The sequence below is a fragment of the Pteronotus mesoamericanus genome, unplaced genomic scaffold (genome assembly GCF_021234165.1).
Source record: "Pteronotus mesoamericanus isolate MK-2021 breed Mesoamerican mustached bat unplaced genomic scaffold, CSHL_Meso_final contig_557, whole genome shotgun sequence".
Taxonomy (NCBI): domain Eukaryota; kingdom Metazoa; phylum Chordata; class Mammalia; order Chiroptera; family Mormoopidae; genus Pteronotus; species Pteronotus mesoamericanus.
This window is the reverse complement of record NW_026555200.1, coordinates 6,649,473-6,672,834: the sequence shown is the minus strand read 5'-3', so window position 1 is coordinate 6,672,834 and position 23,362 is coordinate 6,649,473. Positions and strand designations below refer to the sequence as shown.

Sequence of the window (23,362 nt, the reverse complement as noted above, 5' to 3'; positions counted from 1 at the left end):
GCTTTGGATGTTGCAAATCGGCCCCTATCAGCTAACAAGCAGGGGCGGGGCAGGGGTATTGATTGAGCACTAAGAATAGACTAAATGTCACGAGAGGGGGTGGGGGCCGCAGACCTGCTTAGGGACAAAAGACCAACAGGAGCTAAGCGAAGAGCTGCTGAGCAGCGCAAGCTGTTGCGTGAATAGGTGCTAAATCAAGTGAGCTGGGAGGAGGCAGATGGAGGTCAGAGAAGCAAGGCAAGGCGTCGGGAGCTGGTAGGGCAGAACCTTCCTGGGAAGCCTGCAGCCGCCCCACGCGCAGACTGTGTTCCCAGGCGAGCGTGCGTCTGGGGTCAGGAGAGCAGTGTGTGTAGCTGCGGAGGGAGACAACTTTGAGTGCACAGGTAGGAGGCGGGGGCCCGGGAAATGAGGCAGGAAGTGCAGGCTTCATGATGGGAAATGGCCACTGGACTTCTTTTGTTTTAAGATTTTATTTATTTATTTTTAGAGGGGAAAGGGAGGGAGAAAGAGTCTACAGCCATACCACCCTGAACGCGCCCGATCTCGTCTGATCTCGGAAGCTAAGCAGGGTCGGGCCTGGTTAGTACTTGGATGGGAGAAAGAGAGGGAGAGAAACATCGCTGTGTGGTTGCCTCTTGCGTGCCCCCTCCTGGGGACCTGGCCCGCAACCCAGGCTGTGCCCTGGCTGGGAGTCGGACTAGCACCCCCTTGGTTTGTGGGCCACCCCAGCCAGGCTGACAATGGTCATTGGACCTTTTCAAGCAGACAGTTCAGGGAGAATCAGGCTGACTCTGCGGCAGAGAACAGGTCGGCCTCTGAACTTCGGGGCGGCCCTGTAGAAGTAACACACCCCAAATCTCCGGGGGCTCCTTTGCGTCACCCAAGGTTTCCCCGGTAAGTAGTCACGCAAGGAGCAGATCTGGGGGTGGAAATCAAGGGTTTAGGTTTTGGACTTGATACGTTTGACATGCCTACTACCTATCTAAGTGGAGAAATCCAGTGGGCAGTTGGATAGAAAAGTCTCGAGAACAGAGAGACCAACAGGGGCAGCGTCGTAGGGATAGTTTTACACGGTGATCACTGCGTCTGGGACCCTCTCAGACCCTGCTCCGTCTCCACTGGAACCTGAGCGTGTCTGTTTTTTCATTCAATGTCCATCCCCAAACACCCCGATCCAAACCTCGAAACATGGCCAAGCCCCAGGTCCTCCCTTGTCTCTAACTCTCAGCCATGTTTTTTCACTTGGATGTCTTGCCAGAGTGTCTAACTCAATGATAATGCAAATACAATGTGTCAAAAATGGTGGGATGCATCTAAAGCAGTGGTTTTCAACCTTTTTCATCTCATGGCATACATATGCCAGTTACTAAAATTCTGTGGCACACCAAAAATATATTTTTTGCCAAACTAACAAAAAAAATTCGGTATAATTTTGATTCATTCATACCAGATGGCTATTATATTGGCTGTTGACATCTTTTTACTTGACAACTGAAGGGAAAAGAGGTCAGTGCCCCTGACTAAATAGTCAGGTATTGCACATTTTAAAAATTCTTGCGGCCCACAGGTTGAAAATTCCTGGTCTAAGGTCATGCTTAGCGGGAGATACGTAACTTCAAATGCTTATATTAGGAAAGAGACATGGCCAAAATGTCAACAATCCAAGTACTCATCTCAAGAAGTTAGTAAACCAAGAGCAAGTTAAACTCAGAGAAAGTTAACAGGAGGAAATAATACAGAGAAAAGCAGAAATGAATGAAAAAGAAAGGGAGAGATTGTCTTTATTCACTGACAACACGTCTGTTTATGTAGAAAAGCTAAAAGGATCTAAACACATTCTTAAAATTAACACGTGAGCTCAGCAAGGAGCTGGCTGTAAAGGAAGTATGGAAATACTGCTCTGGCTCCGCGCGGACTCCCCGCGGCTCTCCTTCCCCTTTGCCGCTGCGAGTGGCGCGTCCAGAGCGCAGTCGGCTCCACAAGCCCTCGGCAAAGCGGGGAGGCCGCGGCCCGACCTCAGAACTCGTTTTTCCTGCGGTAACAGTGTGATGAAGCTCCCAGGCCAGCCCATGACAATCGGCCTGAATGCACAATGCACCTGTGTGGACGCAGGTTAGCAGCACAGCTTCGCCCAACGGATCCCGCTGTAGTGGGTCAAATAAAGGTGTCTGTCTGCCAGGAGCAGAGCCCCGCCCCGGGGGCACGGACAGGAGGAGCCGGGCCTTGGCGCCCCGCAGTGCGTAACGGGAGGGCGGGAGTCCTGCAGCTCTTCCCCGTAGGAACGGACCTCCTGGGGGCAAATGCAGAATCTCAGGCCGGCTGCTGCTTGCCTGAGGGAGCTTTGGCAACAGTGTGCGTGCGTGTGTGAGCATGCCCAAGTGTGTGCGCGTGCGTGGGTCTGTGCCCGTCAGCGTGCACACCTGTAAGCCTGCGTGAGCGTGAGCCCTCGCCCGGCTGTTGCGGGAGACATGGGCCTAGGGACTGCGCAGCCCTTGGTTGGCGTCCCCGCTCCTACCCTGTGGTGTGGCCTGACCCTCAGGCTTCGGGAGCAAGCGCACAGGGTGGGAGTAGCACCCCATTGATAAACTTAGAGTGATTCCAGGAGGCGTCACGTACGTAAAAACCTCAGCACAGGGCTGGGCCCAAGATCGGATACTAAGAATAATGTTACTGACAAAAAAATCACGTGATTGTGTGCTTTGCAGGAAAAAAAAAAATGTATTCACAGAGTGAAAAGAAAAATTCCGCCTTAGAACCCTGAATCCTCGCCGGGCCTGAGCGGGCCTTAAAGGCGTCATCTCGTCTTCCTTTGGGGCTGGAGGGATTCAAGATGCGCGCGCCGGTCGCTCCCGTGGCCGCCCACCCTGTGCGCCCGCCGCTCAGGCCAGGAAAGGTGGGGCTCTTCCACCACCTCGTGGACACCCCGAGAAGGCAGGTGAGCCGCCGCCGGCCCTCGCCCCCGGGAGGCCGCGCCCGCATCTCCGCTGGCGCCCCCTTCGCCGCCGGTCGGCTCCGCGGGCCGCGATCAGGGGTCCAGAGTGCGGGCGCGGCCTCCTCTTGGCGTCCGCTGCGCTTTCTCATCAGCCGTCCCCGCCGCAGGCTCAGAGGGTGCGGGGCGGAGGCGCCCTAACGAGACCAAACCTGGTGTAAATCTGAGTCCAGTCGGATCATTGGCACAGTCCCTCCAGGCCTGACCTGGTCTCTTTAGGATAATAACGACCTCCGGGGTCGTCATCCTCTTCATCTTCTCTGGGATGCAGCTGGGGCTCCTGGGACCCCCTGGGATTGTGTGCCCTGCAGGAGCCGCTGAGGTCAGGGTGGTGGGATTCCCGACTGGCCCTGCGGACCCCGCTGGGGCTCTTCGCTAGTCTCGACTCGCCATCTGGCCTACCTATCCTTTCCCCACCGACGGGGCCGTTGGACCCTTGTCCATTTCAGCTCTGACCCACCACACCATCTGCCTCGGCCCCCTCCCCCGCCCCTAAGCCAGGCTGCAGCCCCTGTGTTGGTTCTGGGCTGCTCGGCCCAAAGCAAGCTCCCTTCTGGACTGAGGGGGGCATGAGCCCGTGCCCTCGGGGGTCCTCCCAGCGCCCAACTTTGGCTGAGTCTCCCTCCCTCCAGCTTCTGCCGTCTCCCCCAGCTGCCTGGTGTTTCCTGCAGGCCCTGAGGGTCTCCTTCCTGTCCTCAGACTTCGACCGTTGGGGGAAAGCTGGTTCACGCCACGCTCTGGGCTGGCCGCGGGGCCAAGAAAGGAGGGTTCTAATCCTGGAAGTTCTCACTTTGGAAGGTTCAGAACAGTCCAAGGGATCTTTTAAAAGTCCTTTCTCAACTATGCCTAAATTGCAAGGCTTCTGGCTTTCTGCAAAATCCCATTTTGAATATTAACTTTTGTTTTCATAGCTTTCCAAATCACCTCCCCTCCCCCCACCCTCCACCCCAAGCAGATAAAAGCTCGAGAGGCAGACGACAGGCCCACTTCCTCCCGGTCCCTGCGTGTGGCCATGTCACTGAGTCCTCAGCAACAGAATGCGAGTGGAGCAGGGGCCATTGTGAGCCTGGCTGGGACAGCTGGGCAGAAGGAGGTCCCCCACCCGCAGGAACGCCCTCTGAATGCCACATGGGCCAAAAGTAAGCATCCATTGTGTTATAAGCATCTTAGATGTTGAGGCCTATCAGCCAAATAGTAGGTCATTTGTGTGTAAAAAGAGAAAAACATTGATACTTTTTGAAACTGTTTTACTTTTGTTTAGAGAAAAAAATAAGATAGAACCAGTTCTCCGACGGCTCATCCCCCGAGACTGCCCAGTGACCGCTGCGACCCTCCAGGCTCCACCTGCCCCGGCCGTCCAGCGCCCGCCCTTGTCCGCGGCTTCAGGCAGCTCCCGGGGCAGGTGATTTGCAAGGCACCCGATCTCCAGATCTGCATCCCCAAAGGCCCTTCAATCTGGTCCTGCCCCAAAGCCAAGCAGTGACTCCCACCCCACCAGCCAACCAGCTCACCTTTCAATTCCCCCAGGTGCTCAAGCTGGAAACTTCTTGGCACCTCCCCCTCCTTCCCACACCCCCACCCCTCCCCCCACCTTCCATCCATCGCCAAGTCCTCCTGGTTTCACCCCCTAAATGCCCAGCGAATTCACCATGTCCGGCCCTCCGCCATGGGAGCCGTCCTGAAGCTCCCACCTCGCGCACCCACCTGAGCTTCCTGCCCGTCTGGTCTGTTTCCTCCCCTGAGCTCTGTGACCTTTGCAAAACACCAGTATAATTAATGTCACTTGCTCTCCAGCATAGAACTTTTCTAAGGGTCATCTTGGTCTTACAAAATGGCAGCAGCCACAAGGCCCATAGGCTGGGCGCCGTCCGCCTCTCTAGCTTCGCTGCTCGGCCTGGGCCTCTGCTGTCCGGCCCCACCGGCCCCTTCAGCTCTGGGCTCGCCGGGCCCTCCCCGGTAGCAGCACCGCACATGCCGGCCCCTCAGCCAGAACACGCCACCCTGCCCACTCAGCCCTGGTGCCCTTCTCCACTCTCACTGGTTCTCAAGGAGCACGTGACCCTCAAACAAGATCAAATTCCCCCTTATAGCCGTCCACAGGGCCACGCGCTTCCCCTCAGCAGCGCTGTCTGCCCTTGCGACCTCCCTGCGGCGTGTCTGGTCATTGCCCGTCCTGTTTGACCCGACCTGCCTCGCTTCCATGCCAGGGCCTTTGCCCCTGCTCTTCCCCCTGCCTGGGTGGCCTTCCCCCAGATACCAGCGTGGCTGGCCCCCTCCCCCCGCAAGTCTTTCTTCAAATGGCACCTCCTAGGTGGGGGCCCATCAGCAGCCCTATTTTGAAAACTGCAACCACACCCCCTCCTCCCGCACCACACCCCTGAACCCCTTCTCTAGGGAGTTACTGTCTTCTGGCATCTTCCTTATTCATGTTATTTGTCTTTTTAATGTGTCTCTTCCTCTGTGTAACGTCTCGCCTGGCTGCCCGGGCAGGAACTTTTGTCTGTTTTGCTCATTGCCGCATCCCCAGTCCGTAGAAGAGCGACTCGCGCTGAGCGGCACCTGACGCCCGTTGGTGAGTAAGTGAGCCCGGCGGCCTGGCTGTGGGCAGAGCCGCCTGGTCGGGCCTGGACGTGCGCACAGCACCCAGAGCCTACATGCTTTTAGGGATCCATGAAATGAGCTCATTTTTAAAAAAAATCAAAACAACAACAAAACTGAGACGTCTTAGGCCAGGGGAAAATTTTAATGTATGGTATTAATACCTTCATCCGTAGACCAACACAGTCCTAAAATAAATTTTTATTTTTGGTTTTTGACAGCGGAAGGGGCTTGCCATGGTTGGTACGCGTGCCTCTGGCCCGGGAAGCCACAGCGGTCCTGTCTCTGGGGCTCTCCCCTGGCCTGGGATCGGGAGAGGGCGGGCGCCGGCGGTGCCGCTTTAAGGATGCTCTGCGGGTACCGGCCCCGCGCCGAGGATGCAGCCGTGACGTCACGGCCCCGCCCCGCGGGTGATGCTGCAGCGGCGGCAGCGGCGGCGGCGGCGGGCCGGGGGCAGCCGGGCGAGCTGCGCGCGGGGCCGGCAGGAGCCCGACGTCGGGAAGGGATGCCTCCGGGCTCGCACCACAGGTACCCCCATTTCCTCCCGCGTGCTCTGCACGGCTTCCGGCGCGGTGCTGGCAGGGAGGCGGTGCAGGCCCCCGGGTAGTCCGAGTGCCCAGAGCGGGGCTGGAGGTTGGCACGGAGACCTTTGTTCCTCTTGAATGTCTGCTCAATTAAATTGCAAATAGAGACCCCGCCTCCTCCCTCTGGCCCCGTGGCAGTTGGATGACATGTATTTCTTCCTGGCTAGGGCGAGCAAACACTGGAATTTGCCCCTGGCTAATGCTTACTGGTGCCGGGGGCCTGTTCTGAGTCACCTGGGCAGGTGTCGTCAGCTTCCGGTTCACTTCTGCTGGAGGCTGAACTCTGGGATGGCCACGGGGTCCACCTCTTCCAGTCTCTGGGGAGGACGTTGATTACCAGCTCCCAGGTGCTCTGCCCTTCTCGCCAAAGGGCAAGGAGCTGAGGTTGAAACTGGAGGCTCCTAGCACTTGAGTTCACACTAATCCTCGACAATAAATTACTTCTCCGATCATCTCTGTGTTACCGCCATGTTGGTGGTTCTCAGCTTATAGGGAAGTAGAGTCAGGTGCTGATGGAACCCAGGTCCACCTGGGCCAGGCCAGGCTCCTGGGATCAGTGGGCCGACAGGTAGGGGCCACAGTTAAGTGACCGGGTTGTTAAATTTCTGCCCTCGAGTCCCCAGACCCCCTACTGCTCCGGGGGATTTCCTTGAAGTATTAACTGAGAATTGATAAGAGGAAGACACACTGCCCACGGCAGCCCCGCGGTGGGAAGACTGGTTTCTATAGAAGAGAAAGAAATGAGGAAATGGGTTTGGCTCATAGTAAGAGCCTTTTACGCAGTTTACATGGACATTGTTTATTTGTATTAGTCTTTTGCTGCTGAGTCTTCCCATGAGGTAGTTTGGGGGACTTGTTGCCTGAAACATCCTCTAGACTACAAACACAGTGGGCTGCACACAGAACTGTGGGGTCCAGGCAACTGTGCGGGATTTTTTTTTTTTTTTTTTTTTTGCACTGAGTAAAATGGTCATCTGACATGATCAGGTGAGTATTTATATCGTGTATTAAAATACTATTTTCTTAAATTTCACTTTCATTCTTACAACATTCAAAAATTAATTTTAAACATTTTTCTTAGCGTAAGCTTTCACGGACAGCTTTTAATAAAATGTATTTTTCAAATAAAAATGGTGCCGCTAACCCCCAAATTTGAAGGTGAAGCCTCAGCGAAGACTTTTCTGAGCTCGGGTTTCCCCCTGTCTAGGGGTGCAGGCCGCCCCCACTGGGACCCGCGGGAGACTGTGCGCGGAAGCTGGGCACAGTGCACAGGTGGCGATCGAGTCGTCATGGGCCAGGTAGTGACGGGCCTAGCGGAACAGTGCATTTTAAGTAGGGTCCAAAAGGTTCCCCTTTTCAAAAACATGTTTCCATCAGGCTGTGTAAAGCTGAAATTCTTCCAAAGTGGGCTCTTGGTTCTCCATTCCGCAATGAAAGGGACAGCTCTAGCGTGCGGGCGCTTAGTTCACTCAACAGGGGTGACGGTAGGAAAGAGGGCCCGCGGAGAGACAGACAGGGCAGCAGGCAGGCGTGGGGCGGCGTCCGGCCGCGCTCTCCCTGGCCTCTGTGCTGACGCCTCCCTTCGGCTTTTGAGGAGGGAACTTGTGCGGTGCTGTGGGGGGCACACTGTTTCTGCGATCGTCCTGAGTGACGCTCCAGGGGCGCTAACAGCATCTGGGTGTTTGACGGCAGAGCCGGTCAATGCACAGATTTTCCTAAAGTATGGACTAGGTACAAGGGCCTGAGTTAGACCAGAGGGAACGTGTGGCACTTAGCTTTCAAATCTTTCAAATCTTGACTTAATCTTCCTACATGAATTATATTTGCAATGAAGTGTTGCTTGTCTGCATAGTTCTTGGGTACATCTGTTCTTGTGTTGGAGAAGAGAATGGGCTTCTCTAAGGTCACGAGATACGCCATTTATAGGAGGGAGAGCAGACTGAGTCTCAGGCTATGTCAGTCCCTGTCACCGGGATGACATCCATCTCCCAGCACATCAGCAAGGCCTCTGGTGACCCACTAAGCCCTTCCGATGGCTCCCTGTCTCCCCGCTCTGCCGTGTGCCCGAATGGTGCGCGCGACCATCTCTGCAGGGCGGCCCCGCTGCGTAGAACACCACCCCTCCACTCTGCCTTCCTTCTCTGTGACTTCAGTGTCTGTCTTTGCACTCAGCACTCGCTAGATGGGACAGTGGGTGGGTAGGTGGGCACCAGGGTGCGTGGGTAGGGGAGGGAGTGGGAGCATGGAAGGACATAGGCAGGTGAATGGAGGGGTGAAGAGGTGGGCAGGCAGACAGACGGACAGATGGATGGATATTTGGAAGGGTGGATGGGTAGGCCAGAGGATGGGGAGGTGAATGTGTGGATGGAAGGATGGGTGAGTGGGTAGACAGACGAATGAATGAATGGGAAGGAAGATGGATGGGTGAGTGTGTGTGCGCGCGCGCGTTTGGAAGGGTGGGTGGGTAGGCGGGTAGATTAGAGGATGGGTGAGTGGATGTGGGTGGGTGGGTGGGTGGGTGGGAGGAGGGATGCATGGAAAGGAGGATGGATGGATGGATGACGGATGGACAGGTGGGTTATTGGGGTAACACAGTGTTTTGAACCCTACTGGAACATTTCTAGAACCAGTCATTCCCACCACTGGTGTCTTCTGAGACTCAGGAAGACTGTCCCTGCGCAAGCAGGGTGGCGGGGCAAAGTTTGGAATGCAAATCTGGATGACGAAGAATTTGAGAGCGGCCCATAAAGAGGTTTTTGCCTATCAGTAGTGTGATGGAAGCTGGTATGAAAAGTTAATGTCAGAAATAAGGGCCTCATTTCTAAAACTTAAAACTAATTTTGAAAGAAAATCTGTAATATTGACTTTAGTAAGTAACAAGTATCCGCACCAGGAAACTACCAATGTTGGGAATGTCTTGAGTGCGAGGCCCACGTCCCTGGAAGGACTTCAGGGGGATCTAGCCTGTTGCTTCTTTGTGACCAGACTGCCCTCTTACGCCGTTCCCGCTGACCTTCATAGCTTTCCTCTTCCTGTGCTTCGTAAAGTTAACATTGGCTAAAACACGCAGGCCAACATGCTAGAACACACTCCTTTCATGTTTACAATCTACATTCATTTCACAGCACTGACCAAGTGGTTGGATGCCCAGGCCTCTGGTGCCAACTGCAAACCCCAGGAGCAGGGGCAGGGACAGGGGAGGGGACAGGGACAGGGACAGAGGGCAAAGGGTGTGCTATGTGTGAAAACTGCTCAAAAGAGAACTTGAAGATGGGGACAAATCTCCCTTTCTCCCCTCCCTGGTTCTCCCTGCGCAGCATGTTGTCTGACATGCAGAACTCAGGGAGTTTGGTTTATATTTTAAAAAGAGTAGTTTCAAACATTTAAAGAGCCTCAGTTCTGATTTGACTGCAAATTCACTTGCTCAATTGATGCTAAAAACAAACAAACAAAAACCTTGAATTAAACTCATTCAGCTGCTTTTAGGCAAGGATCCCGCCCTCCCCCGGCCCTGGGCCTGCTGCGAAGCGTGAACATACTCCTAGGGAAGGTGGCCACTCTGACCCCGTCCTGGGAGGCTCCTGTCCCATGCCTGTCTCCTCCCTCTCTGCTCCCTGGGGACCTGCAGGGAAGGGCACCCTTGACCCTGGAGATGGGTCGCAGGCTGTGAAATAGTGTGGCGTCTGAAGGGATCTCAGCTGGTTCCCCAGCTCCGGAGGGTGTTTGCATGACTCCCCGATGGCACCTGTTTGGGGAGCAGTCCCTTGAGTTGGAACGCGGGGACCCGAGGGAGCAGGGAGCCAGCGTCCCCTCAGTCTCTGAGCTGCACTGACTGGAGATCGAGGCCAGGCGATGCCACCCATGCGCAGTGGGCTCTACTCTGAGGGGCGCAGTGTGGCGCTAGGGGTTCCCCAGTGAAAAGGGCCCGTGTGTGCCAGTCGGGAGAGGGGAGGGGAGAGCCCCCGGGAAAAGTTACCTCGAAGCCGAAGCCCCCGTGCGGTGAATGACTGCAGGCCTTCGGCTGGGCTTTCCCCGCAGGAACTCCCAGCGGCCCCCCCCACGATGAACCCCCCTGCGAGCTGCCCCCCTCCGGGTGAGGCCCTCCTCCCCAGCTTGGCTCCTCTGGACTTCTGGAGGTCTCCGATCGCGGGCTACGGGGGCTCTGTGACCCGGCACATCAGCCACCGGGCCAACAGCTTCAAACGCCACTCCAAGAGGAGGAAGAGCATTCGCCCCTCCCCACCCCCGCCCCCCAACACCCCGTGTCCAATCGAGCTGGTGGACTTTGGGGACCTGCACCCCCAGAGGTCCTTCCGGGAGCTGCTCTTCAACGGCTGCATTCTCTTCGGCATCGAGTTCAGCTACGCCATGGAGACGGCCTATGTGACCCCCGTGCTCCTGCAGATGGGCCTCCCAGCCCAGCTCTACAGCCTGGTGTGGCTCCTCAGCCCTGTCCTTGGTGAGCCCCGCCCAGCTCGGGGGGAGGGGTCAGGGGAGGGGCCTCCTGACGCCTGCCCACCTGCGGGAGCCCACGCAGCCCCGAAAAGCAGCGCAGCGTGTGGGTCCCCAGGGGCCAAGGGAGGAGCAAGAGATGGCTGGTCATCTCCCTGTACTTTAAGTGACTTTGTCTAAACCAGATTATGGAACAGGGATTTAGCAGCCCCCAAGGACTAGCCCCATGCTGCGGGGAGCTAATGCCGGAGAATCCACGCTGTAAAGCTTGATGCTGGGTCTGGGAGGTCCTGGGGTTTCTTGGGTCCCAAGGTCACGGCTACGGAGTGCCTTAAAGGGGCCTACGCAGAACATTTAGGAAGACGCCGAATGGTTCCAGGGGTCGGTCTTTGTTTTCTAGCTTAGGGCTTTATTGCTGACTTGGAGTTCCATCCTGTTCCGTTTTTGACGCCGGGGGCGGGGGGGGGGCGGTTGAGCGCAGGTATTTCTGGAATGCGGTGGTTCCCCCTGTGCCGTGGGGACCCGGGCAGTGACCGCCGGCCTGCTCTGTTTCAGGATTCCTACTGCAGCCACTCTTGGGTGCTTGGAGTGACCGATGTACTTCAAGGTTTGGACGGAGACGCCCTTTCATTCTTGTCCTGGCGATAGGTCTGTTGTTTTGGAATTGAAATAAAGAGGGGGAAAAAAGGCCCCACTCCTTCCTCTTAAGAAAATCTAAGAGAGTGTGGACCAAAGCAATTATCCAGATAATTCCACTGGCGGGGTGGCAGGAGCGCCCCTGCCCTGGCCTGAGTCCCCTGTGAGAATGTATCACTAGGTTATCTCTGAAAAGCGAGTCCATTACATTCATGTCTCTGCTGGTCTGCTTGGCTGGGCGACCCTGATCCAAGTCAAAGAAAATGTCTGGAGAGTCTGCAGGTGACATTTCCAGTGGGCTCTGCTGGGAATTCGACTGAAAAGGAATTCTGGGGCCCTCCAGGTTCGGGACTTAGGCTGAGGGCTGCCGGCCCGCATTTCCCTGCTGACCGTGTTTCTCTGTCCGCAGGGGCGCTGCTGGGCCTCTCGCTCTTGCTCAACGGCAGGGACATCGGCTCAGCGCTGGCCGACACGGCCACCGACCACAAGTGGGGCATTGTGCTCACCGTGTGCGGGGTGGTGCTGATGGACTTCAGCGCCGACTCGGCTGACAACCCCAGCCACGCGTACATGATGGACGTGTGTGGCCCTGTCGACCAGGACCGGGGCCTGAACATCCACGCGCTCCTGGCAGGTGAGTCCCGCCCGGGCTGCGCATTGCCCTGTGCGTCCCGGCTCGTCCCTTCCTCACGTCCCGATCTGAAGCGTCAGTCGATGCAATCCGAATGCATGAATGAGCGCTGACGTGATTGGAGATGTACATCTCAAATAACGGCGACCAACAAAAATCCATGTAGGTATAGTTATATAGTGTTATCTGTAGAGCATGCTGGTTATTTTTGTAGTTAGGTTCTACAAAGTCTCCATGACCTTTGAATTAGCCAATCCTGGACCACTGTCGCTAGGACAAATACGGGGTTAGGTTCCCGCAAACCTGGGGTCCCATTTTCATCTACTGATCAATACAGAACCTCATTGTATGCGTTTCTGTTGAAAGACACCTTATTTAGTCTGTATGAAACCAGTGGGTTCATGAGCACTGAACCCCGGCTGACGGCACTGGGACCCAGGCCCGGGGACTCTTCTCATCCGCGTTTTCTCCGAGAGCTCATCGCGGCTCCTCGCCCTGGGCCGAGGAGACGCACGTCGGCACTGCCCGCGGGGGCTGTTTAAAACGGCAGTGCCACCCCCAACAAAGCACAAACATGCAAAAAGAGAAGCTTTAAAAAGGATGGTCATTTACAAAACACAGGACATCGCCTTCCAAACCTCAGCGGGGACCGTGGGGGCAGGGCGACTCAGGACCCTTGCTGCCCCGCACACACCCACGGGTGACCGGGGACTGAGTGCTTCGGGGCTGGGCCTCAGCTGGTTACCAGTCGGTGTTAGTGCGTAGGTAACGGCAAATACAGCATCTGAGAGTCAGGAGAATCAGCTGTGCAGGAGTGTCCGCACGTGCCCCACGTGGCCGTTGTGTGCCTGCACACCTGGGCTGTGCTTAATGGCAAACATGAGAAATGCGCCTGTCAAAGTCAGGAGCCATAGACACAGGTGTAGAGGGTCAGCATTACCCCTGGTCGCCTCTGTCACTGTGCATAGGAAAACCACACGGGAATTAACTGCAAAACACTGAGAGAATTCAGTGTGATATAAACATCATACATAAAGATGATATTGAAATGTTATATGGCCCTGGCTGGCATGGCTCAGTTGGTTGGAGCATCATCTGGTAACCAAAAAGGCCACCGGTTCGATTCCTGGTCAGGGCACATGCCTGGGTTGCATTTTTTTAATCCTCACCTGAGGACAAGCTTATGGATTTTAGAGAGAGGGGAGAGCAAGAGAGCGAGCCAGAGAGAAACATTGATGTGAGGGGGAAACATCAATTGGTTGCCTCTCACATGTGCCCCAACCAAGGGCCGAACCTACAACTTAGGCATGTGCCCTGACGGGGAATCGAACCCGTGACCTTTTGGTGGGCAGGGTGACGCCCCAATGAAGTGAGCCATGCTGGCCAGGGCTTAATGTTTGGTTTCTTAACTGTGAGACTGCATTGCTTCCATCGCTTATTGATAAGGTGTTCCTCAAATCTGACCTTGATTTAGAGTCCAAAACAGCAGTCGTGTCCTCAGAAGGGATAGTAACTAGGGAAACTAACTAGGACCACGAATGTGAGAAGTTTAAAAGAATAAAAAGGGGGCCAGAGATTTAAAGGCCCAGAGGACAGTCTGGGACGAAGGAAACTCTGCAGTAAAACCGTTCAACAGGCAGACTCAGTGATGTGCCCCGCCTTAGGCCACGCGAGAGGTGCGGGCCCGGGCGCTGGGCGGCGGGGACACCCGCGCGGCCCTGCCCCCGCCCCCGGGACGCCCAGAGCTGGGCGGCAGGACGCAGCCCTTCGGGGAGGCGAGCGGGAGTGAACCCGCTGGCCGTTTGCCGGCCCCCCGAGGCCGTGGAAGGCAGCGAGTGGGTGCGACAGAAGAAGGGACCGGACTCACAGCCCTGCGCTCGCCTGAAGGCTCCATGGCCCAGAGCACGGCTGCCTGGCTGGGCCACCCTTGGTCACCGTTAGGGGTCACTCTCTTAATGGCAGTCCTGCTCAAGGAAAATGTCATCAGGCAAGCGAGGCAGGGTGGCCACGTGAATGCCAGCATGCACATGCATGTCAAAGATGAGATCTCCTGTGTTCATGTGGCAGTGAAGCTGGGGGTCCAGGGGACTGAAGGGGAGGTGTGACCTGGGTAGGCATGTGGCCCGGTGCAGACAGTCCATGTGGGTGTCCCTAAGAGGCCACGCCGAAGGTGGGATACAACACGGACAGGTGTCCATCGCACCGCCTGCTCTGGAGCAGGGCCCTGAGGGCGGGGGGGCGCCCTGGGGGGCCCCAGGAATCCCGCTCCCATCCTCACTCTGTGTGGTTTTGCTGGGACAGATGAGACACCGGGCCCTTGGAGTGGGTTTAGCCCCCTGGGTGAGGCCCGGGACCGCCTTCCCCGCGGCCCCTTCCGAAGCCCGCCTCTCTCCCCAGGTCTCGGGGGCGGCTTCGGGTACGTGGTCGGGGGCATCCACTGGGACAGGACCGGCTTCGGGAGAGCCCTGGGCGGGCAGCTGCGGGTCATTTACATTTTCACCGCGGTCATCCTGAGCGTCACCACCGTCCTGACCCTGCTCAGCATCCCCGAGCGGCCCCTGCGGCCCCCCGGCGAGAAGAGGCCGGCCATGAAGAGCCCCAGCCTGCCGCTGCCGCCGTCCCCGCCTGTCCCGGGCCAGGGGGAGGCTGGCGACGCCCTGCCCTGCCACCCGGACAACGGCCTGTACGCCAGCTTCTCCAGCCCCATCTCCCCGCTCAGCCCCCTCACGCCCAAGTACGGCAGCTTCCTCAGCAGGGACGGCTCCCCGACGGGGCTCAGCGCCTTCGCCTCGTCGTTTGCCACCTCCCACATCGACAGCGTCCTCATCGACTGCTTCACGGGCGGCCAGGACAACTACCTGGCCCTCCAGGGCAGCGTCCCGAGGCCGGCCATCAGCGTCAGCTTCCCCCGGGCCCCCGACGGCTTCTACCGCCAGGACTGCGGCCTCGGGGAGAGGCGGGAGGCGGCCGTGACGACCGGCTGTGACGGGGACGTCCTGAGGGTGGGCTCCCTGGACACCTCCAAGCCACGATCGACCGGCATCCTGAAGAGACCCCAGACCTTGGCCCTCCCGGACGCGGCCGGAGCAGGTGGTCCCGACACCGGCAAGAGGAGGAACGTGACCTTCAGTCAACAGGTAAAAAGCGAGTGGGGGGGCAAGGGTCCGAGGGCACCGTGCGATGTCCCCCCTTGTCAGTCAGGTGACGAGGGAGGACTGTCAATCTGGAAAGAAACTCCCGGTCATCCCGGGGCAGCAGAGGCCCTCGGACCCAGAGAGACGCGCCTCAGGCACGTCCGTGTCAAGAGCGGAATCGGGCCACGGGAGCCTGGAGCCGCCGCGGGGTGTGGCGGGCGCTGTCGCACACTGGCCTCGGCCGCAGGGGCCCTCCGCACACGGCTGCGTCTGCCGGGCCGGCCTGGAGTGCGTGTGCCGCGACGCTGTGTGCTTCAGTGGTTTCTGGCATTTTCCCCTAACGTCCACCCACGTTGTCCACGGTGCCACCGTCTTCCTGAAAGACAGGATGGAAGGGGAACCCTGGCAGACGCCCCGGACCCCCCACCTACGTCCCGCCCTTGCGCTCACCTTCGCTGCCCGTCCCAGGGGCCGTCACACTCTGGACGGCAAAGGGCCGTGCGGAGCACATTCTGGAAGGCAGAGAACCTTCTGGGAGGCTGCTTGTGTTGTATGTAGCGTCTGTGGGATTGGCCGAAAGGGTTATAGCAGTTTCAGAGTCTGGTCACAAAGAGGTGACTTTAAACTACAGAGAGGCCCTTCTCTCCTTGAAGGTCGATGTCCTAGCTCTGTGGCCCGCCTGCCCTCGGGTCCCAGGATGAGAGAATTTCAATGAGAACTTGAGTTTCCTGAGCAGGGACCCTCTGAAACAGTGTTCTGGCTGGGCGGCTCCGAGGGCCTGTGACCCGGTGTCCGGGCCGTGGACGCGTGGGCGGCCGTGTTGCCTCAGGAAGCCAGCCCCACAGAGGCCCCCCGACAGCCGGGCCCTCGGTCAGGCGCCCCGCTCTGGGTCCGGGAAGGCCGCCAGTGTCGCGGGGGGCTGACTGGAGACGTGCTGAGGGCTGTCCGTCTTCTTTTCACTGTGAAAGCCTTCAGCGTGGCTGCTGCTTTTTGCTGGCGCGCCGTGGCCAGCCAGTCCCAGGGCCATTCTCATCACCCGTGAAGCGTGATCGTCAGCTCATGCCCGGGAAGGATGTCACCAGGCGCGTGACTGTCCTCGAGGAAGTAGAGGCTGCCCGTGGGCGTCCTGTGAGCTCAGGCCTGGGAAGGGTCAGAGGAACCAGAGGTCACTGGAGGGTTAGGGAGCCCGGTTCCTGCAACAACAGAGAGATCTCTGCACATGCCACCCGGGGCACTGCCCGCCTCGTCCTTGGTGACGCTAGAGCAGCCACTCGGCTTTTGGTCAATGCTAGGTCATCACCCTCTCCTGATCCAAAGGACTCAGACTGGCTTCTACATACAGGTCCTTAGTTGAAAGTCTAAACTACACTTTTATGTGTAGTTGACAATCTCCTTTTAATCCTTTAAAGGCTTTTCATTCCGGAGAGGTGTGAATTCTGAAGCAGTTCTCTGAGCAGAGCCAAACCCCTGAGCTGAATATAAACGCCTCTGGGCTCAGGCGTGATGTCGCAGTCTTCCTCAGTGACAGCGGCTGACCTTGCACCAGATGGCGGGCTCTTTCCTTCCTCTTCCCGTGCCACGGGGACCCCGGGCGTTGGCACAGCACAGGGCCCCCTGGAGCCAGAGCGGTGGCTCCTCTTTACACCTGCACACCTGCCGTCAGCGCGCTGCCCACCTGGCCAGGCAGCGGCCGTGGACGGAGGCCTCCTCCGCGCGAGCCGGCAAGCCCCTCTGCTGGTGTAATGTCGCTCGTGAGCCCAGGAGAGCGGTGTCGCCCCTGCTCAGTCCAGCCCCTATTCCGTTGGCAGTGGGGGTGTCTGGGTGCACGTGAGCCCTTGCCAGGGGCCCAGGTGAGTGCGTCCGCTCCCTGCACGTGCTCACCTGGCCCCCGGACTGCCGTGGAGACAGGCGTTCCACCTGTCCAGAGGGAGGTGTGGACAGGTTCCCCGGGTGCTGTGAAATCAGTCTTTCACAGCCTCCTCTTATAGAAAAGAAGGGACTTCACACAAAGTCTGCATTTGACTTGCCCCATGTTTCGTTTATTTCACATGTATTTTATATTTGGCAAGCCACCAGCTTACTCCCTGTGGACCAACCCTGCATCCCGGGGCCCAAATGCGGGTCCGCCTGTGATGCAATCCCATTCCGGCAGCTCCCTGAAGTCACCTCCTGCCCAGGTGGCATGTGGTGCTCAGTCGGCCCGTCCAGGAGCACAAACCTGCACGGCCCTGTGTCTGCGTGTGCTTCCATGGGCCAGCAGAGTTTGGGGCTCTGATGAGGGGCTTTTGGGGCTCCCTGTGCAGGTGGCAAACATCTTACTGAATGGCGTGAAGTACGAAAGCGAGCTGACAGGCCCCAGCGAGCCGCCGGGGCAGTCCCTGTCTGTGGGACACCTCTGTTCCACCATCTGCCACATGCCCAAAGCGCTGCGCAGCCTGTGTGTCAACCACTTCCTGGGTGAGCTCTTGGCACAGCCTCCCTGTGCATCCCTGTCCTGGCGGGGGTCACGTTGCGTGGTGGGGACCGGGCTGCTGGACCCAGGGGTCTTGCCTCTAACGGCCTTCCAGGAGGCTCCCCAAGTTCATTTAGCTCCCAGATGCCACTGAGGGCGGGCTGACCTCCAGGAAGGCCGGAGGCGCCAGCTCCAGGCCGCCTGGGTAAGAGCCGGTGCTCAGACGAGAGGCCCAACACCTGGGTCTCCAGAGCCCAAAACCCCATTACCAAAGATCCTTGGCCAACTCGCAGTTAAGTGGCAGATGTCCTTTCCCCACGGGTGGGACTGGCATCTTAAGCCAGTTTGGGCCTCATGTAGAGCCGGGACAGACACATGTGCCCGCATGTCCAGTGCTGGTCTTGCGTTCACAAGGTCTGGCCTTTGAATGACTGTGGAAAAGCCCCAGCCCGCACTCCATTCCATTCGGTGTTTCTTTGCCGTTGGGCTGTGGAATGTGGGGCTGATGGAGAACCTGAGATCACCCAGGGCTCTCAAACGTATGTTGGAGGATACAAATCTGAGTGGCTTTCTGGGAGGCATTTTGCCAACAGGCAAGAATCTTTAAAATGTCCATGACATTTACCTCTGTGATCCTGTTTGGTATTCTTTGTGAGGACATAATCAGATTTTACCAAGAACGAATGTGCAAGGTATTTATCCCAGCATGAGTCACCCCGGCCAAAGGCGGGAGTGGGGGGAGGCGTGAACGTCCAACTGCAGAAGAAGGGCTACAGGGGTTATGCGCGCCCATGCTGAGGTATTCGGCTGCCAGGAAAACAGGGCTGCTTCAGAATATTTAGTGGCATAGGACGTTGTGCATGATAATTATTAGGGTTCAAGGGGGCCGATACATGCCACCCCCTTCCCACACCGAAGAAATTGATGGGGAGGGAATTTAGAGGGAGGAAATCACTGCTCTGTAATGGGTGGTAAAGCAAATTGGTGGTAGCGACATTTATGTGGCCTTATGTATCCTCTCAATTAAACGGTCTCCCCGCCTCCCTCCCGTGGCTGGAGCCTCCTGGGCACTTTATCTTAGAAGGCGGAGGGGGCTCAGTGTTCCCCAAGACAATTATGTTCAGAGAAATAACAGGATACAGAAGCTTCATGCACCACAGCCTATAAGACTATGCCTTTGCTTAAGAAAAAAAACCCAGACTGCTAGGAAACCTACAAAATTTTAACAGAGGTAAAGAGTACAAAACTTTAACAGGTAAAGAGATCTCTGGGTGATGAGGCTGGAGATGGTTCCCTCTGTAAGTTTTGAATCTATGTGCTGCTTTGAGAATCAGTCAAAACTGGCCGTTTGCGTGAGTGGCGCGGGCTGTGGTCTGCGCGGCGGTCACAGTCCTCTGCCCCCTCAGGCTGGCTCTCGTTTGAGGGGATGCTGCTCTTCTACACGGACTTCATGGGCGAGGTGGTATTTCAGGGGGACCCCAAAGCCCCGCACACGTCGGAGGAGTACCAGAAGTACAACAGCGGCGTCACCATGGGCTGCTGGGGGATGTGCATTTACGCCTTCAGCGCCGCCTTCTACTCAGGTACTCGCCGCGGGCGAGGGGCGAGACGCAGGCTGGGCCCCTCTCAGGACGGCCGGGGGGCCTTTGGTCGGGTGGCTGGAACGTGCAGACTGAAGGAAGGCTGGTGTCCTTTTAACTGCAGAGCCCTGATCCCCAGTCCCTGCGCTGTCTTCTTTCAGCCACCCAGCCGCCTGCCGGGGTGCCCCGCCCTGGGTGGTGGGGCTGGGCTGGTCAGAGCCGGGTGTAGGTCCAGGCCCGAGTAAGCCGTTGGGCAGAGGGTCAGGCCTGCAATCGAGGGAAAGTGGGGCCCAGGGACACCTCCAGGCAGGTGTGCTGTCCCGTCCCCCCGAATCCTTCCCATATCATTCAGGTAACAGCTGGTGTGGAGGGCGGAGGGGCAGGTGCACTGGGATAGGGAAATGGCGGGAGGCTCGAGGCAGGAGTCTGAGATGACCCTGGGCCTGTGCCTGGGCGACCACGAGAAACCATGTGCGTTTACGTGGGTGCAGCTGCCATTTCGGGGGGAAGGCTGGCAGTGTGTGACGCACATGTCTCGTGGTCCACCTGTGTTTCCGTAAAAGGCCAGAGAGCAGACCATGTGGGCTTTGTAGGCCACATAGATGAGACAACATGTGCATGTGGCATGTGGCCAAGTTCTAGGCAAACTCCATCTATGTTCATGGGAATTTGAATTTCATATCGTTTTCATGTGACACAAAATACTTATCTTTTGATTTTTAAAAGCCATTTTTTTTTGCTGCAGAGGTAAAAACACAGGCTGCCACCGGCTCATCCTGAGAGCTGTCATTTGCAGGCCCTGTTTTTTCTCCCCATTCAGCGAGCTCAGCCCCAAGGACAGGATGTGACTTTTGTGGGGTCCCAAGGCTGTGCTAGGAGTCCTTAGCCCTCACTTGCCAGCCCCTGGTGGCACGTGGGGTGTCTGGTCCCCCACAGCTAGTGACACCAGGGGGTGGGGAAGCGGCCCTGAGCTACCTGACCCCAGGAAGCGGTGCCGTCCGCAGTTGAGGCTCCGTGCCCTCACAGGATCCCTGGCTGGTCTGTGGGACGCTGGTGTCCTCATTTTAGGAGTGGGCATCTCTATGGTGACACAGACTCCAGCACGAAATGCTACATTCCTGAGCCTCTGAGATGTCAACCCAAAGTCCCCTTCACCTGCAGCAGCTCCTGCGGGCCACCCCACACCCTGCCCTCCCTCTGGCCCCACTGGAGCTGTCAGGGTCCCTCAGCCCCCTCTGCCCACAGGCAGGTTGAGCCCAAGGGTCAGCCCAGGGGAGGTGGCCAGGGACACCGAGTTCTCCTCCTCACCCTCCTGTCTGGCCTACAGCCATCCTGGAGAAGCTGGAAGAATACCTCAGCATCCGCACGCTGTACTTCGTTGCCTACCTGGCCTTTGGGCTGGGGACCGGGCTCGCCACCCTGTCCAGGAATCTCTATGTGGTTCTGTCCCTGTGCATAACCTACGGGATCCTCTTTTCCACGCTGTGCACGCTGCCCTACTCGCTGCTGTGTGACTACTACCACAGCAAGGAGGTAGGTGCCCCCTCACCTGGCTACGGCCTCCACCCACCCAGCTGCTGGGAGAGCCTGCCCTAGGAAATGACCCCCCCCCCGCCCCGCCCCACTTACTCTGAGGCTGGTGCACAAAGGACATGCAGGGTCCCCTTCAGACATCAGGACAGTGACACCCACCCCGTGTCATCCCCAGGGCCTGTGAAACTCCGGGGTCTCGTGTATAGAGGGCCTTGGGCAAGGTGAGGCACTCACCTTGGGCACAAAACCCCACCTTTAACACCAATGTGTTGATGTAGAATTTCTAAAAACAAGAATGCATGCCCCAAATCCACACTGAACAAAGCATCAGGGGTTTAACGACTGGTAAGAGAGCTGCCTGTGCCAGGTCACAGGGGAGGCTTAGGCAGAGGAAAACGCAGGATGAAGGTCCCGTCTTCTGGTCCAAGTCTGGTGCTTTGTTCAGTGTGGGTCTGCCTTGAGCAGCCTTACTGAGAACCGACTCACCAAGCAGCTCGCCCACTTCAAGTGCACAGTCCAGGGTGGTCCGTGTACAGAGTGGAGCAAAACAGGTTTACAGTTGTTCATACGGAAAATACAATTACTAATAGAAGAATAAACTGTTCTGTGCACTCACAACTGTAAACCTACTTTTGCCCACCCTGTGCTCGCAAGGTGTGTGACCGTCGCCCCTCCGGTCCCTGGGGCTCGCCAGCAACCACCAGCCTACTTGTCTCTCTGGACCCGCCTGTTTTGGGCGGTGTGTGTAGGAGGAGTCGGTGTGTGGCCTGTCGAGGGTGGCGGCTCCCACGCAGTGTGACGCTTTCAGGGTCACCCACGTGGTGGCATGAGGGCAGGCTTCTCTCCTTAGGGCTGAACGCTGTTGCCAGCATAGGTTTCTGCAGTACCTTTGAGATTTTAAAGGACTTAAAGGTCACTTCCGTAAGGGAGCTTCTCACGCCCCCTTTAGTTCTGGGCCTCCGTCACCTCCCCCAGAGGCGTCCTGATTTGCTTCAAGGGGTTTGGGGGCTCGGTGACTGTGGTGGGGCTGGCCCCGAGCAGGCTGTGTGCAGTCGGGCCAGCCCGGGTGGTGGTCCAGCAGCCCCCTCCCAGCCTGTCCCTGGCCTGCTGCAGACCCCGTGCCGCCACGGCCACGGCCGGGGGAGGGCTGTCCCTGTACTCTGCGCAGGGCTGAGGTGGTGACATGAGCGAGCCGTGCACGCACTTTGTGCCTCTAGCCAGCATTGTCAGGGCAGCCATGGCCTGTGCCAGCAGCACCTGAGGGACCAGGGGACTTGCGTTGCTGTCCTCGCTCACTGGTGCCACCCAGGTCTCCACCCACCTTGTCACTTCCCTGCAGTCCTGAGACCCTTCCCTGGGTTAAACGGATGTGCCGTTCCTTGGTAAAGGGCTGCCCTGTTGCACAGGAGGGGACACCCAGGGTCACAGGCCACCATAACCAAATTTGGTCAGAGCTGAACGGAAGGCTCGGCCTCTGCTGTCCGTAGAGCCTTCTGGGGGCTCCCATTCCTCTCCGTCTTCCTTGGGCTGTTCGTTCAGGGCTGACTCGTGGCCTCCCCACAGGCCTCGTGGCTGTGTGGTCACCAGGAGCTGCAGTTCCCAGGGCACGTGGGCCCACTCGCCAAGCACCTTGCAGGTGCCACGAGGACAGCCTTCCCCGGGGAGGGATTTGGCAGCACCCCTGGGGTGGCTGCTGGGTGAGGGTAGCCTGTGCTGAGGAGCAGAGCAGGGGACCCATACCGCCCCCTCCCACCGTTGCGCCTGCAGCCCTGCCCAGACACAGCTCCCCACCTCGCCCAGGTGCTGCGGTGGGTGGGGAGCGACTGGGCTGGAGGGGCGAGGACCTCCAGACCCGGCCAATGGCCTAGCGGTGCGGTTTGTGACAGGCTATATCAGACTGTGTGACAGGTGTCACAGCTGAGGAAAGGGATGATCCAGAACATGGAGGAGCACCAGCTCTCTGGGCAGGTCGCTTGCTTTTAGGCGAGAGTGGAGGAGAGGACAAGACTGTCCATGCGGGGAAAGTGCTGCCCACCCAGGCCTGAGAGAACACAGCCCTCCTGCCCCGTTAGTCATGGATTCTTTTCATTGTCATTTCTCTGAACACAAATATTAATAAGCTTTTGGCTGAACTCCCTGTGCACATCGGTCCTGGAAAACATGAGCCCTTGGTGCATGGCTGTTTGGCCTGGTCACCTGGCCCCTTGCTGCTGACGGTCCCTCCTCTGGGTCAGTTTGCAGGGTCCACTGCGGATGGTACACGGCGTGGCATGGGTGTGGACATCTCCCTGCTGAGCTGCCAGTACTTCCTGGCCCAGATCCTGGTCTCGCTGGTGCTGGGACCCCTGACTTCGGCTGTGGGCAGTGCCAATGGGGTGATGTACTTCTCCAGCCTGGTGTCCTTCCTGGGCTGCCTGTACTCTTCCCTGTGTGTCGTTTACGAAATCCCACCCGGTGATGCCACCGATGATGAGCACCAGCCCCTCCTGCTGACTGTCTGACGCCCAAGGCCCCTACCTGGGGGTCGGGAGCCAGTGAAAAACCAAAGGGCCTTGGCCGTAGAGGGACAGGTCTCCTGTTGGATTGTAAATATGCGGTAAAACAATAAATGGCAGCAGCAAAGCCTGTGGTGTCGTGTTGTGGCTCTCCCACAGGGTCAGAGGCCACCTGGGGGTTGGCCCACTCTCCATGGGGACTTGGGGAGGGGACTTTAAGAACCACGTATTCAAAGTGTAACTTGGAATGGTTGTCCACTGGTGGCGACTTGGGCCCA

The 23,362-nt window shown here is 57.8% G+C and overlaps 1 protein-coding gene across 2 annotated transcripts; it reads left to right on the top strand.

The window, feature by feature from the left end:
* The first annotated feature begins 680 nt into the window (after nt 1-680).
* SLC45A1 (solute carrier family 45 member 1) lies at nt 681-23,090 on the top strand. 2 transcript variants are annotated; one of them, XM_054579656.1, is made up of 9 exons: nt 681-894; nt 10,210-10,630; nt 11,179-11,271; nt 11,669-11,893; nt 14,288-15,027; nt 17,328-17,481; nt 18,883-19,059; nt 20,384-20,589; nt 22,824-23,090. In XM_054579656.1, exons 2-9 carry the CDS (start codon nt 10,234-10,236, stop codon nt 23,088-23,090), a joined length of 2,259 nt encoding a protein of 752 aa, XP_054435631.1. In that variant the 5' UTR covers nt 681-894; nt 10,210-10,233. The 2 variants fall into 2 exon arrangements, with proteins under 2 accessions (XP_054435631.1, XP_054435632.1); XM_054579657.1 differs by lacking the exon at nt 681-894 and having other exon boundaries at nt 10,560-10,630; nt 11,179-11,230.
* Nucleotides 23,091-23,362: the final 272 nt, after the last annotated feature.